Raw genomic sequence first — 17,113 nt, forward strand, 5'->3', positions numbered from 1 at the left:
ACCTCTCACCTCACTGGTCATTCTGATTAAGAGTGTTGCAGCTTCTGAGTACTTGGCCTGGCTTTTCAGAACCTCTGCACTGAGCAAAGCACATCTCTCCGCTAGCACCATATTTCTGCGCAAAAGAGAGGAAATTAAACTGTTCAGAAAAACACAATTGCATAGCAGAAGAGAGACACGCAAAAAAATGTTAATGTTGCCAAATGTCCCAACAACAAACTTGTATCAAGACAACTAGAGAAACCTAAACCTGCTATGGTGGTGTCATAGCCAGGTTCTTTTATGGCCAAGGGAACAGCTCCTCAGTTAATGGGATATCCGCACTATCATGAACATCCTGCAGACAAACACGCCTTGTTAGCTGTATACAAAGGGTGTTGCGTTGCCTGAGCACACTGGATTTCTTGCATGTCAACATACCTAACAAGCTGCTGTTTTTGCAATCTATTAAGTTCCTGTTTCTACCTTCTTCTTGAATAGTCTGGCATGAGTGCCTGACAGCTGTATCCCACCTAGCTATGCATAGATGTAATTTGACAATCATTCTGCGGCTGTCTTATATTATTATATATATATTATTATTATATATTATATGTATAATATTGCTTATACAACATACTTGCACACGTCCCTGTATGTCTGAATAGCTGTATCCATATAGTGAGCTGGGTAGGGTCTAGGAGCCCCAGGCTGTAGAAAAGCAGAAATGGCTGCCATTTCCTGTAAAAAAAGTTAGGCATTTAAATTATCAAGAGCAGATCATGATTTAAGTCAAGTAACTCATCTCTTTGCAAAGAATGTACCAAGATTTTAATAAATATGGTGAATCAGACAGTCAAACTACATTGTTAATATGGGTACCAAATACAAATATATTCTATTTAATTCCTTCTGTATCTGACAAATCCAAATGTTTGTTAGTTTACAGACCTTTTGTAATTTAAGAGAAAATTCAGGGAACAAGCATGACTTTTTCAGAGTGTTTCTGACTACTTGTTCCAACTACACTCCATGTTACAATTAAGGGACAGGTAACTTCCGGTCATTGTATTTCTTCCACATTAGAAAGTCAATATTCCATGTTGCATCCTTAAACACGCAGTCATATCTACTGTAAATCAAATACAGCAGAGTTTCATGACATATTTGTTTTACAAGATCACTTTTAATTAATTAAAGATGACTCATGTTAATTAAAAAAGTGTACTTCAAAAATATCACAGGGATGCAAATCCATGCAGTCAAAAACCTTTAAGCAGACCTGGCAAAGATACTGAGCTCCAAACAATACTGAAATGTACAACTTATAAATGTACTGGAAAAAATGAATGAATTGTTATCTATGTGTGCTGTCCGGAAGCAACCATACTAACCAGGGCTCCAGCAGCATAAAGCATGGCTTGATCATTCAGGAAGTCTTTCTTGGCAGTGTGGTAGCAGCTGTATGCTAAATCATAATGCTGGACTAAGAAGCACAGGTCCGCCATCTTCCTTATTTGCAGTTCAGGAGCTTCTGGAGGGTACCTACAACGAGAGACAGATCTGCATGGAACTGTCTGTAGTTTAAGGTCTGTGAATGCAAAAAACTGGGCATCTCTGCTAAACTGTAATGACCAAACACTTTCAACAAATGAATACAACCACTCCCCGGGTTACACATCACTCAACCTCACTTAAAAACACCCCACAGATTCCATAACAAAATCTGAGCCACTGAAAGTTCATGCTGGATGAAGAGCCAGCAGGGCAGAGTAAGAGCAAAGCAGGGGCGGATTTCCATTCAGTCAGAGAATCAATTTTGCATTTTATCACTGAACACTACAGAGTAGGGAAAGGAAATGTATAGTAGTCCAATGTTTAATTTATTATTTACTGTGTTTTGGTGTTTTTGTATTTAAGTATGCTAATCATTTTTAATCATCAAAATTTTAATTAAGCAAAATGCTTTTATTTAGAAATATCATGAATAGAAATTATCTATATGTATTCAGGCATTGGCTAAGAAAGGTTAAGTAAAAACTTGCAGAACAGAACCTAAACCTAAGCTGTGGAATGGGTGTACCTTCAAAAACAAGGATTGATACACGAATCTATGAACTGGCTTCATTACTCTGCTCTCCTCCCCACTGAGAGCTGGTGTGTGGTGAGCGTTTTGGCACACAATGGCTGCTGTTGCATCATCCAGGTGGATGCTGCACATTGGTGGTGGTGGAGGGGATCCCCATTACCTGTAAAGCGCTTTGGGTGGAGTGTCCAGAAAAGCGCTATATAAGTGTAAGCAATTATTATTATAATGGGACACAATGTCAGACTCCTTCAGCTTAATTACAAAGATAATTTGCATTACCTAATAAACATGGTGCGCTGCACGGTGGCACAGCTGTTAGTACTGCAGCCTCAAGGTGCGTTCAGGTCTGGACCTGGGGTGCTATCTGTGGGGAGTCTATATGTTCTCACCATGTTCACATGGATCCCCTCTGGGAGTTCCAGTTTCCTCCCACAGTCCAAAGACATGCTGGTAGGTTAATTTGCTTCTGGGAAAACTATCTCTGCTGCACACCCGTGTGTGTGCATGTCTTTGTTTGTGTCTGTGTGTGTGTGTCCTGTGATGGACTGATGTCTTGTCCAGGGTGTGACCTGCCTTGAGCCCCATGATTCCCAGGATAGGCTCCGGGCTCCCATGACCCTGAACTGGATAAGTGCTGATTGAAAATGATGTGACGATGAAAACATACAGTATGGCTCAAATAAATGTGAAAAAATAACGCTAAAAATGTTCATTTCAAAATAATATATAACAACGTCAAACAATTTTTAGTTTCATGACTGAGATTCTATTTAAAAGTGTCTGTTTTTAAATATTTTATACCACTGGCCTTTGTGCTTGTTTAAAGCTACAATAAATACCAGGATTACAAAATGTACTCACTATATTTTCAGCACATTGTAGACAGTAAATTAGATCAGACTAATGCGTAGCACAAGATATTTAAAATGAATTAGGATTTGTGGCAGTCTTCCATGATTGCTTAATTTAATAAAATAATTCTGTTCCTCTGAAACTCATGAAGGGACCTATTTTAAAGAGGGCAGAGGTTGCAGTTTAAATGAAAGGAGACTTACAATACAAAGATTAAAAGGTTCTGTCTTCTAATCTATGCTTAATCCCTTAAAGGTGGAAACCACGTACACATGATTGTACTTAAGATGTGTTCTGTGAACAATTAGGTAAACTAAATATACAGTTCACTGACAGGATTTACTTTGACCCCACATTTTTCAGTATAGTGACCCAATATCATTGTGTCAGGAAGCAATAAGATTACTTCAGATTTTTTCTGTGCATTCTTATTTTCCTAAATTTAAGGTGGAAATACATATTTTAGCTGCAAAATACAGCAATAAGCAACAAGAAAGAAACAATACTACAAGCATCATTTAATCTTAATTGCACCAAATTAATTCTGCTTCTTTATATAACATGCATTCTGAATTCCAAAGAAAGACGGCAAATAATTTGAAGAATGATCAGTCGTACTTTGCTTTTTCTACTACTGACAAGGAAGAAAGAGCTTGTAAATTATAAAAATGTGAAAAATAAAACACTAAGCAGTATTAAGTATTAGTATGCTTTACTTATGAAGATTTTGACAATGAACACTATTAAGGTATCATTTTGCAGATTGGTTATAATAGCTTTTTAAAACTGTTTAAATTTGTTTATGCAATGTCTAACAAAATAATTTGATACCAACATACTCTGTTCAAACACGGTTGTTATATAGAGTAATACATAATACACTAAGTACACAGAATGTTGTTTACACTGTATAAGGCACACAGGATCTGGTATCAATCTTTATTTTTTTATTTTGGTAATTCATCTGAGGTGTTATTTTCTTTGTTATTAAATAAGAGAGATTAAGTGATAAGGCTTTTTTTCCAATAAGATGTTCAGGGCACGTAGGTACAAGGAATGACAAATGGACATTATTCCACAAAACTTTCCAAGAGTGATACGGCAGTCATTAATTTACAATATGTTTAGCATATTTACACAAAACGAATAATGCATAGCATGAGATGTGCTATGAAAAAAAACATCTGAAGAAACAAATGTAAAGATAAATAAAGGAAATACATTTTTATAGAAAAGAGCAGCTGCCGTCAAAAACAAAATATCCAGATGAGAATCCCACTGCAAAATGCACGGTGGTATGTTCTCTTCTGTTACAATGCCCTTAAGATGGAGTGTTTTAAAAAAATGTTTCCTCTCTATATTGATTGGCATACAGTGTTTTACAAAAGTATTCACCCCGTTCAAATGATGTCCCATTTCAGTGAATTGCAAATGTACCCACTTTTTTTTGAATCCATACTTTCAATCAAAACTTGAAAGCTCAGATCGATTACTGAGGAAGAATTTTAGCATTTGCCTTTTTTATTAAGTATATAAAATAGTGACTATTTTTATTAGCTCATATGCTTTTGCTTAGCAACAGTATAAAAGGATAATTCAAGCATATTATTTGACCTTTTGACATTGATATTACAAACCGCAGAATGTCTAGCTCATTTTCACACCTTTTATTTTTATACGTCCTTTTGTCTGTATGCAAGGTAGAACTGCTTCTTAAGAAGAACATGGTCAGTTACAAAGAAATGTTTGTAGAGAAAAAAACATCTCCTAATATGGAAACTTAGAGTGAGCTTTCCTGTGTGTGTCTACTGTATAAAACCCATTGCATTTGTCATCTCGGGGAGTTCGATTTTTGTAGATCTGTATGAGAGATTGCTCTCAGATCTGCATGATCTATCCTCCTCATGCGCATGAATAAAGGACTCGGCTTGACCACACCTAACCTGAGCGAAGACTTTTCTTCGACATTACTTAAGGCTGAAAGAAGGTAGATATCAGCAAAAACTGCAAAGCAAAATATTTAAATTAAAAGGAGCGCTCCAAACATTACTTACAACAGGCCTGCTGTGTTTTTCAGCTCATTGATGCTTTTTTCTGGTACTTTGCTCCCACTAAACCACTTCTTTGTTGCAGAAAATAAAGATCGGCTCAGACCCTTCCGGGACAACAGCTGACGGGAAAACAAATAAAACGTAAGAGTTAGCAGTTCAGCCAGAAAATTATATGCTCATTTAAGACATAGGGCCTCCTCTGGGGCTAGTAATCTTCCCTTTCGCAAAGCTATTTCCTAGTGTCAGTATAGAAAATGTAAGAAGATACCATCTTTAGGCAGATGCTGCACTAGAGGCATGTTATCAGCAAACTAAAGTAAAAAGATAAGACACACTACAAGTGAATGGGTGACATCCCACCTCCTAAAGACTTGCTTGCTAAGACCGATTTGCTAGTCGGTTATGTGCACTCAGTTCCGCTCTGGACCCTCACTTCAGCAGGGACCCTCTTCCCTGTTCCAGACTAAAAAGGTTCAGTTCTGTTAGCTTGTAATGCGGATGCCTATAGGAGATCATTTTGAGCCTGGGAATGTAGCTGGCTAATAAAACATCACTTGATTTAAATTCTATCCTTATATTCTGTTTATCATTTTATTGCTTCCCCCACATTGTCAAAAAATGCAAAAGCGGTGTCGAAAAACTAATTCTTTTACATAAGCAGTCTCTTCAAACTCACTTTTATTTTCCCAAGTTTCCCATTTTATATTTATAGTTCATGCTTTTCCTACTTTCTTGCAACACTTTACACATGTCTGAACAAATGTCACCTGCCAGGTGTCTGTCTGATCCAGAAGTTATCCAAGTCATTTTGAACTTCCTTTCCAAAATCTTCATTTCTAATTCTCCTTTTGTGATCATCTGCTAAGGTGACGAGGAGCCACACTTACCTGGTCATTGAGCTGCCGAATGGTTTTTTCTATGTGCGGCAGAAGCCCTCTGAAGGTGAACTCCTGGATGAACTGCCTGATTCGGTCGTGGTCGGTAAGTGTCAGACAAGCACCGCGAGTCGTAACACTGGTTTGTTTCTTAGCATCGGAGACTGGTGTGGTGGACTTTAAGACATCAAGGCCATCAAACTGGCCACCGGGATCACTGGGGTGGTCTAACTGCAGAGGGTGGGCTTTAAAATTGTTGGGGATCCCATCTACTGAAGAAAAAAAAAAAAGGACACTACATTAGATATATAATAATACTGTTAACAATCTGAACAATTTAGATCAATAAGCACTCCTGAACTCTCGCTCTCCCTTTTTATTCACCTGAACAACTTAATTAATCTCCCATTAGAACAGAAATTGATGTACTACATAAAGAGTTTCCCCACAGAACCACTCTGATATATTAGCCATTAAATGACGTGAAAGATGACAAAAGTAAATGCATCTATGAACTCATGCTTCTGTTCTCTGGTTTGCGAGTTGGTTTGGTCCGTGCTCTCTCTGTAGACAGGTTTAAGTGAAGAACATGAATATTGTAATCGAGACAACTTAAATATATTTGTGAATATAAAGAGGATGTGCCTAACGTGAAACGTTAACATGCCTAAGACGAAAACTGGTCTAGAAGAATACAATGCTTATTTTACCTTTGCCTGAATGATCAGGACCATCAACTTCTGGTGCATTTATGTTGTTTTCCACATTCTTATAGTTTATGACTACTGACGAATGTTCTTCATGTAACTCCTGAAAAAAGTTTTACAACATTCAATGTTTCAAAGAGGACTGGAGATCCCAAGTTCTGCAGTCTCCTAGGTAGAAACTGCATACATTTTACTACAAAACAGACCAAATGTTTTATTTAATAAAATCAACAAGCTGGGGATAATAAATGTAATGTGTATGAAGTTTTAAATAATAGTAAATAAATGACAGAAATTAAGAGCAAGCTTTGGTGGCTTTTGTTTTGGAAGGAAATTAGAGTAACAATCCATTGTCAAGGAAGAGCGAGGATGAAACAGGGCAAATGTTAAAACTAATAAGTTTTTCTCACAAGTACTATCAGAAAGCAGAAAACGCCTTGTGAGTTTCATGCTGTACCACAAAGAAAGGAGGAATATCACATGGAAACCAGCTATTGCCATTAACTGACTGTCATGGACTGCCATCTTGTGGGGGAAAAAAAAAGATATTTCTAAAGATAATATCATCTCTAAATTGTAAAGAACAGACTGTAGCAAATAACGTTAGAACGGCAGTAAACAATATTTTGCAAGCTTCGGAAATACTGGATCTAGTTTGCTCCTGTCTGTTCTATATGGTAATTTAGAAAACTGTGGCACTTTGCAGCTGTCACTCCATTACAGCTCTGTCGTCCCTCAATGCTGTGGCTTGCGTGCTAGTGTTCTTCTCGTGGGTCTAGTTCTGAACACACGGCACCACATGGACGTTTGTAATCGTAAACTAAGACTTTGCACTAAGGTACTAAGGTACAGTACTGCAGCACTGTCAACAGGTACTGTTTTACAACTGCAGCCTACACTATCCAATCCCACGCATGTATAGGTGTCTCTTACTAAAGAGCAAAATACCAGTGCTGGGCACTACGCTCAAAAATAGACTAAGCTTCTCTCTATATTCCATAATCTGAAGAATGGAAGGTATCAGTTACAAAGCCAGTTATAAGATGATGTTGCAAACTACTCAATCAAAGGGAATACAGTATACCCTGTATTAAGCTTCAGATAGTTTCTTTTTTACCGTTTCAGAATGGAAACTGTGAGTCTAACATGATGAAATTTGATCACCTCACCTTTTTAGTTTTTTCTACACAGCCTTTTCTCACTAAAGCAAACCACTGCAGTACTTTTCAACATACTAATTTTTCCATTAGTTGCATTACTTTCATAGTGTGCAATATGCTTTACCCTTCAGCTTTCAAATCTAACTCTAGTCTTACTGTTAAAAGTCTCAGCAGTGTGCCAGTGAAAGCACCTCACATATATTTTGGGCTTATTTCTAAAGAAGCTCATTCATGACATTGCTGTGATCAGAAGACCTTTTATCCAAATTAAACAATACCTGATTCTGGAAGTTGCTTTTCTGTAAATACTGGCTCCAAGGGTCAGGAATCTGTTCGTCTGAGCCAACTGCCGTAGCCCGTGAGTTAATTTTGAGCAAGTAGCAACCCTGAGTTCCATACCTTTGTTTCATTTCCTCATAAACAGAATCAGCCCTAGAGAAGAAGAAAATGCCAAAAAAAAGTTTAGTTTAGAGGATAATAAATTATCAAAGCTCTCAATGCATCTCAATGTATAATAGATATATATTATGAAAGAATGGCTGACAGATGGTTTAATGCCAATTGCAGCATGTCTAACCACAGGTCTTGGAGCTTATGTTGGAAAAAGAGTCCCCTCTAATTAATCTGGCATATCAACACAAGAACTGTGGAAATACACCAAAAGAGAAAAAAAATGTGTTGCTAAATAACCTTGAGAGGTAAAACAAACGTATCATAGTATATCAATAGTGCTAAAAAAATCTAAAACGATTTTAAATGAGAAATCATGGATGTCCAAGGCCTGTTTCCAGTACGTACTCAGAATACTAGAACTATAGTTGCTTAAACTGTAGAGAAATTAATGTTCCCAACCAGACCCCTTCACTGGTGTATCGAGCACATCAAATCATTGTGTTCTGATTCCAGAAGATTGTATGACAGACCTTAAAAGCACATTACCTTTGCTCATCTCCTTCACTGATGTCATGGAGTAGCACGAAATACTTGAGCGTGTTGGGAATGAACCACTTGGGATAGGAGAACTCGCTGCTGTGTTGAATGCGGTGTTGCTCCTGAGACAGCTTCAGGAACTGCTCCACTGGCTCTGGCTCACGAGAAGAAACTACAAGCATACCTTTTAAGAGTCACACATTAAGGAAATTATCGAACAGACTTTATTCTTCAGTGTACAAGATTCATCAACCAAATTTAAACTGTCTTCATCTCCAATGAACTATCATTCTCTAATCATAATTCATATTATAATAATAATGGAAAAAGTGATTACATGAATTGATCTGTTTCCATAGACAGTTCATTTGTTTCTGTGCTCCACTGTGAGTTCCCCAAATACACCACTTCAAGGTTACTCTTTGCAAGAACTTTAACACACAGAACTTTAAGCAACTTGCTGACATTTATTTTGTTCTAAACTGTTCAAAAGCAGATCCGCTACAGATGAACAGTAGCAGCCGGAAATGGCAATGTGTAATCAACGTTGCAACAATGAGCAGTTTTTTTTCCCCTTTGGAGCCATCCAGTTGGTGACATTTTGCAGTTCTAATGCTCAGACACTGATACAAGGCTGATACCAATTGCTAAACCCATTAGAGCCGAAAGCAAATTTAAAAATCTGTCTCAAACAGAAAAGTGAAATAAATATTAAGTTCTTAATAAACCTTTAAATTAGTTATAAAAGACTCACACTGCCTCACCACATGCACAACACAAGGAGTTCAACCTCCATAAACATTCTTGCAGCATTCAAATTGAATGTAAAAGGTTAAAAAACTTGCTTGTGGTTTGGGAATCACTATCAATAAATATGAATGCCTTACAACACCGAATAAGTCTCATCTAAAATATGCGTGATATTCTTCTTAAAAGTAAGAATTAAGCATGTTCTAAAGTTTTTCAGCCCTTTATAAAGCATATCTGTTAAAAGGACACCAAAATAAAACAAGTAATTCTCTAAGCAAGGACATGAAATTCATTATAAATGTAACTTAATAAGCATGGGAAAGGATACATGCCAGATAATGATTAAGAAACTCATGATCTGAGGCCGGCATGGACTGAAAGAAGTTCTCTCTGTACGTCTCAAACCAAGGGGTAGTTGCTGAAAAGACACAAGTAGGTACAAAATCAGCTTAACTGCCAAATTAAAAGTTCTGTGCACAAAAATAAACCCGAAGAGCAGGAAGACATACTAGACAGCACTGGAGACCAAACTATCAGAAAAGTCCACAAGAACTACATAGATATTCAGAATTCAGAGATAACATTGAAGATCTGCAGTGGAGAAAATTCTATGTATTTCTATGTACTATGTATTACTACCTACATACCTTACATAGTAATACCAAAGGCAAATGAGAAGAGCTAAAACTCAAAACAAAAATTCAATACAAAGACGGACCTGTCTGCACCTTGAGAATGCAACATTTTTCAAATACAAAAGGAGTGTATTTCCATTTATCTGAACTAAAAATAAAAAAAAAACACACAATGGAAAGGGACATTCGTGCTCACCAGTTTCTAAAAGGATTAAAATGGTAAGCAGTACAATATTCCAGTGCAAACATTTCACAAACTGAAGAAACAGTACCGTACTTGAACATTCTTCTTCAAGGTTTTTATTGTATTGTTCTTACAGCTCATATCCTGAACTCCAAGGACTGGTGAGAAAGCTTGTCTGTGAATCAGTTGTTGTTTATGTTGAATCAGCTGTTGGTTTATGTTTTCAGACTCCTCCTTTGTGTGGGATTTCTTCCTTCACTCTGAATCGCCACACCAGGAAAGATGAAGGTAACACACAGTAACGTGTGTCTGGTGAAATGAGCTTTGTCTACCTTTTCATTTTCTCAGGCTGCAGAGAGGGTGACACACTGGTGTATGAAAGACCAGTGCACCCCAGACTACTACCCTACAAACTGCTCCACCCCACCAGGAGGCTGGCAGTGGTCCTGAGTTCACACCAGCCACTGCCGGGCTAGAAGACACTCCAAGCAGAACTATTTACCCCCTGAGGCACTTAAGAATAGCACATCCTTTTACATTCAGCATATTTTAAAGACCTACAGAAACCAACTTTGTATAAGGGACATGACTTCATTTTATACTAATAAACTTACAGCTACTAAGTAACATTATTTCAAGATAAAGTACTCCTGCGTGGGAGAGTCAATTTTAATTCAAAGCATCGACATCCCATGTCTAATCCACCTGTAACCTTAACTACCATATTCTGCTGGAAAGAAAAAAAAAGCCTATATATCTCACTTCATGAATAGGTGAATGACACTGTTGGAGCTGGAAGGTACAAAAACTGCATTTAAAGCCATGACTGTATAACACCATAGCCCTGCTGCTGGGATTCCCCTCCAACGTTTATGGAGTTCAACCTCCATAAAGTTACATTTGCTTCAAAGTTCAATTAGACAGAAGACTATTACCTCTCCACTGGTACAGGTACCAAAATACTGGAGGAAAAAGCAGCAGCTTGAGATGTCCCTGTTGATGGTTAAAACTTGAGCATTATCATGTGTACAAAAATCAGCAGCAGAGAATTTGTTCTGCAGAGAATTTCTCATCATCTGTTGTGCAAATGACTGATACTTGCAAGAGAAAACAGTGCGATTTTTTTTTACCAACACAGAACATGGATAAACTTCAGCTATGCGTGGTAAATTAGAGCTTCTGCTACAATACAGAGACAAAGAACTGGAAGAACAAGGAACACTGAAATGATTTATTGCATTTTAGTGAAAGCTCAGAATCAAGAAGGTTTATTAAAAAAAAAGTGGTTACAAGAAGTGGCCCACAGCAGCCTATCCAGAGGCTTATACTGCCAGGATTATGACGATGTTCCAGGACGTCATACCCTTTAACTTTGTAACATCTTTCTGCTGACAATGCATTGTTTTCAGCTCATACTGGAAACCTATGCTTCTTTGTCCTGTACCTTTGCTCACCTTTTCTCTTTATTGGGTTTTTTTTATTCATTTAAAAAATTCAATTAAATCCATTAGGCCCAAGTATTGTTTCTTTTGTGAACTATTACATGTGGTATGAAACTTTCAATGAATCCCTTTGCTGCAGTAAACAACCTTTTAATTTCTAAAAGCCTCTAGTTAATGCACTGGTTGTGCAGAGATGCCCATTAATATTTTACTAAGGATCAAGAACAGAATTCATGTGAAAAATCCGTTTTAGGTCATCACACTGTAGAGGCCAACTATAAATGGAACCAATTTAGTTTTTATTTTATTATTTAATTGCAAGATTATATTTATTGTCATGAAAATATGTTGAGATATACTGAAAGTGGTTAGAGCAATACAGAAGAGCAATCCTAAAACTTCAGACAGCCCCAGGTGACAATCGAGACCAATAATTTCAGTAAGCCAGGGTAACAGTACTTATTGTAACCACTTCACAGTGATTTGAGCTTTTCTGCAATTCATCATTTTCTACACACTATAGACTAGAAAGCATCTCCAAAATGAAGGAAATTGCACAAAAGGGGGATCTAGGAGGGAGAAACCAAGAGTTCACTAGACAGCAAGTTAAGCTATAGGACATTTGCAGTGGGTACAGGAAATGAAACCAAGACAAAGTATATTAGCCCCACACCAATTTGTAAGAATACCTGCATAGAACTTGGAAGTGTTGAGTTCCATCAGTGTTTCTTTCCAATTATTGTACCAAGGAACACTAGCTTTAAGAGAGCGATCTGATGGAAATAAAATACAGTATGATATTATTTACCATTTTTTTCTGTTGTCTCCAGTATTTTAAGATGAAAAATATGGACCTTAAGTTTTTGTAAACATAAGAGTTATTAACTAATGACCAATACTATAAATACTGAGAACGTATCTCAAACAGGAATGTTACTGTCATCTGCTGGAATTGTAAAACTACACATAGCTGAACACTAAACCCCCATAGCCAACTAACATCAACATTAAAGTCTCACATCCACATTAAAAAAGAACACAGAACCAAAAATCTGAAAAAGATCAAAATCACAAATAAAAAAAATGTATATTATATATATATAATCGGGTGCCTCCCTCTCTGTCACTTTATGAGTGAAACAAAATCCGGTCAGAACGTTTGCACTACTCACAGTTAGCTTTTCGTCTCATGTACAATATTAAACTATTCGTGCTATATTCTTAAATGATCTCAAATGTATTTCTGCAATAACTGACCATTAAAGCAGTCTGTTAAGTCCAATATTTGCCCCCCTTACACCATATGTACCCTTATTAGAAAACAAAAAGCAGAAGTAAAAGAATTCCAAAAATTCAAAAGTGATCGGGTAATTTGTTATGAAGGTGAACCGTTTGATTTCCAAGGCATTTTCGCTCTGGAGTAGAAGCTGGTAGTAACTTTCAAATTAGTAAAATTTAGTAGTAGTCAAATTTAAAGTGACTAGTCTAGCAAAAAACGTTAAAAATTTTTCCAAAGAGTGAATGTGACAAAAGTATGCATTTCAAAATAATTTCACTGAGGTTTAAGTGTCCCTGCAACTTACCACTTATATTAAGATCATAATCTCCTGCTGTAATCACATTAGCTACTAATCCTTCTGCAGGCTGACTCACTGACACAACTTCACTTAGCATGTTCTGGATAGCCATCGGCTGAGGAGGCTGTGTCACAATGTTCGATATGCTAATCTTCAGATTTTTGATTACGTGGATCTGGTTGCTGGGATCTCTCATATGACCTGCAAATAAAAAGGAAAAGAATTCTGTTATCACTATAAAGAAGAATTCTTCAGTTAAGCCTATTCCAATTGTGGATCCTGAATTGCCACTTGTAGATTTTAACAGATTTAGAGCTGTACTCTACAGCGACTGTCACCAACAGTCTGTCTTTATGAAGTGTGCATTTTGCATGCCATGATCCTTCTTCATAAGCTGTTGAAGTTCATAACAGGACAGTAAAGCAGTTTTAAAGGCCCCACAAGAAGTCTAACGCATACAGTAAAACAGACTGAACAAGTAACTCTGAATTCCAGTTCTGCTGCATGTCAGTTGTTCCTGTAAAAAGCAATACCAAACAAACAGTTTGAAGGTTAAGCATCATTTCAATCAGAAGTGTATTTGGATTCTATTATCACAACGGGCAGCAGTGCATAAATATTTCAGGTGAATCTTCTTTTTATTTCAAACTTTTGGGACAGCTGCATTTGAGTCTGCTGTGCTTTTTCTCCATACAATATTTGCACCATGACCTATATTCACTGACAGCCTGCTTTGCTGTGGGAGTCTGGAATAAACTACCCCAGCAGGCCCTGCAAGATTGTATCGAGGATATCCTGGCTGCTTTCAGGAAATGGCTGGGGCTGGATAAGACTCTCCAATCAATTAGCTTCCTCTCCTTTTTAATCTTTCCAAGTACCACGGTCCAGCCACTACTAAATCATTCTGCCAGGTCTGAACAGTTAATCAATCCCAGATAGTTCTCTGGGACACCTTCTTTTCCACCTGGTGAAGAATATTTTAGACCAGATCCAAGCGGGGTCTCAGTTGTACCTGAGCTTCACTACGAACTCAATGATACCTCTTTGTTTTTATTATACGCTCTTTAATTTCATCATTTAGATGTAACCAAGCTCCACCTATATTCTATATTCAAAAGTGGGCCGACATCAAAGAGTTTCATTAAAATGAATTTAAAAAGATGTTTAAATGTTCAAACATACTGTCAATTTATATAAGCTAAAATACAAACTGCTTTGAAGTACGTGGACTTCTGTCAGAGAAAAGCTTATAAATATAAAAATAGGTGATTTTAACAATATAAAGTTTTTTCGTCTCTGTATTAAGGTGCAGTGCTTGCTCTGGAAGAGAACAGGACAGTGTGGGGGGAAAAGGGGACAATCTGCCCCTCTTATTCCACCAGCATATACAGAGTTCACAGGACATAAATCAAAATAGAACCAAGATCTGCAAGAGAATATTTCACAAAAGTGTCAGAAGGTTTTGAAACACTGAAAGAATGGGCCATACCTTTCAACATTCAGCAAATCATGAAAAGTCCATTCAAAAGCTGACATTGACAGCATCCTGTCAATATCTGTTTTAAGATATCAACTTAGAAGCAGCATGAAGGTCCAATCAGAAAGCATGCCAACAGAAAGCTAAGGGACAGCAACCTATGGGAAAAGGTAAGTTTTTTTATGTGGCAGACTCCCTAAAAACTCCGGTGATAACTTGAACCAGAAACCAAATAAAAAGCATACAAATTAACCCTCAAAAAACTTCCTAGAAAAACTCCTAAATTCAACACACATAAAGAGGACTAACGGATGAATACTGAAATACTACACGCAAGCTTTAAGCCTGAGCTCACTTCTAGTCATAAAGATAGACTTCGACTGTACATGAGAAGGTCTGTGTTGCCAGCAAACAAAACAAAGTCTAAGCTATTCGATAGTCAGATAAAGTATAACATTGATAAGGCACTCTGATATAATTAGGCAGCCTTAGTTGTAAATTACTGCTAGTCATCAGTCTCCCACACAAAACTTGCTTTTACTTTAATAAAATATAGTCAGACTGCATGGTGAGCAACACCAACATACAACCATAATACATACAACAATAATATAAGATGCAAGCCACTTATGTTATTTTGCAACAACGTGTCGCAATGTGCACTGCCCATTTTTAAAATAATTAAATCTTAGAGTTGATTACTAACAGACTGGCTATCAGATCCATCCATCCATTTTCTAACAGCTCTATCAAATTTAAGGTCGCAGGGGAGGTGAAGCACACAAGCACAAGGCGGGGTACACCCTGGGCAGACCAGTCTGTCGCAGGGCACACACTCACACCAGGGCCAATTTTCCCAGAAGCCAAGTATGTTTTTGGACTGTGGGAGGAAACTGGAGCACCTGGAGGAAACCCACGTTGAGAACATACAAACTCCACACAGACAGCACCCCAGGGATGGAACTCAAGGCCCCGACGCTACGAGGCAGAAACGCTGACCACTGTGCCACTGTGTCACCCAATATCAGATGCTTCCTTCACATAACGTACTATGATGTTATTAGCAGGGAACCTGAAACCCACAGAACACGGGACAAATGCATGCAGGAGATAATCTAAAGTAGTAATACTTAACATGCATCTAGAATCACATAATAAAATCCCAGTTGCTACCTCAATGCTACATGAATTTAGCCAAAACGTCAAAACCTACAACCGTGTAATCATTTTCACCTACAGCATAGTTTGAGAGTTTAATGTTTTTTGTAAAGTAGACATCTACTTCAGAGGTAGAAGAATACTTTTTACATAATAGGATTTAGCCGTTTCCCTCTCATTCTGTAGATGCCAAGCATTCCCACTGCATTCCCACCAAACAGGTGCTGAAGCACTGTCAGTACAGACCGCTCTCTTCTGATGGGAGAAAGTGTATTTGACTTAATATCTGGCCCTGGCCTACAAATTTCATTGGGTGAAGAAAAGTCCAAGTCAGTCTTGTGGGCAACCTGACTACACGAAAAAAAAGAACAGAAACACTTTGCATCCTGAGTCACCGCTGTAGAAAGGAAATGGGGTAGCAGAACACAACACATTGCTAATAATGGTGTGGAAGAGAATGCCTTAAGGGTGCAGTTGTGATTGCTAATAAGCTTTAGTATCCAGGTTTTTTGTAATATTGTTGCAGTAACATAAGAATGTTTCACCCTAATTCCTTTCACGTCAGTTTGATTTTACCAACATATCCAGATGTTCCTATCATCTGGTTTGCCATTCGGTATTGTAATGGGATATATATATACAGGTCTATAAGTTACCAAGCTATTGGGAAACAACTGTAAATGGAAAATGTGGCACTACGTGTTTTAGTACTGATTACAAGCAAGAAAGGAAGTAAAAAACCATCGCACCATGTTACAGTCCACTTTGCCACTAACACTTTTGTTAGCAGGTCTCCTCATTTAACGTGAACATGTTTTTCAGAAGATTGTTTTCCAAGAAAAGTCTATGACAACATAAGCAGAAAGAACACAGAGATAAAGACTACAGCACGTTCGATATATCCAACTATTGTCTAACTGCTTAATCTAATTCAGGGTCACAGTGGAGGAGGAACCAATCCCCTGAAAAGGGACCCCTGTCCATCCCAGGGCAGACAGAGACAAACACAAACATGCACGCACACCAGGGCCAATTTTCCCAAAAGCCAATTAACCTACAGACATGTATTTGGACTAGTGGAGATAACCAGAGCAACAGGAGGAAAACTCTACGCTGATAGTACCCCAGATCTGGAACACGGGACCCTAGTGCTCTGAGTCAGCACTGCACTGTGATGCCTCCGCATACAACAGAATCAAAACCAAAAAAAGATATGGTGGTGGGGTGCATTGCTTATGGTCAACCTT

The 17,113-nt window shown here is 37.7% G+C and overlaps 1 protein-coding gene across 4 annotated transcripts in view; it reads right to left on the minus strand.

The window, feature by feature from the left end:
* trappc8 (trafficking protein particle complex subunit 8) overlaps positions 1-17,113 on the minus strand; it is a 67,553-nt gene that overhangs the window by 47,469 nt on the left and 2,971 nt on the right. The window contains exons 2-12 of one of the 4 annotated variants that reach the window (XM_088919749.1): positions 13,238-13,432; positions 12,344-12,427; positions 9,722-9,811; positions 8,653-8,827; positions 7,992-8,145; positions 6,557-6,656; positions 5,859-6,115; positions 4,975-5,090; positions 1,374-1,524; positions 620-720; positions 10-115 (exon numbers count right to left, since the gene is read on the minus strand). In XM_088919749.1, the coding sequence (XP_088775875.1) occupies positions 10-115; positions 620-720; positions 1,374-1,524; positions 4,975-5,090; positions 5,859-6,115; positions 6,557-6,656; positions 7,992-8,145; positions 8,653-8,827; positions 9,722-9,811; positions 12,344-12,427; positions 13,238-13,432 (1,529 nt within the window). Of the gene's footprint in view, positions 1-9; positions 116-619; positions 721-1,373; positions 1,525-4,974; positions 5,091-5,858; positions 6,119-6,556; positions 6,657-7,991; positions 8,146-8,652; positions 8,828-9,721; positions 9,812-12,343; positions 12,428-13,237; positions 13,433-17,113 lie in introns of all 4 variants that reach the window. The other 3 variants (XM_088919748.1, XM_088919751.1, XM_088919750.1) reach the window with 3 other exon arrangements.

The sequence above is a fragment of the Atractosteus spatula genome, chromosome 6, assembly GCF_055471065.1.
Source record: "Atractosteus spatula isolate fAtrSpa1 chromosome 6, fAtrSpa1.hap1, whole genome shotgun sequence".
Lineage (NCBI taxonomy): Eukaryota > Metazoa > Chordata > Actinopteri > Semionotiformes > Lepisosteidae > Atractosteus > Atractosteus spatula.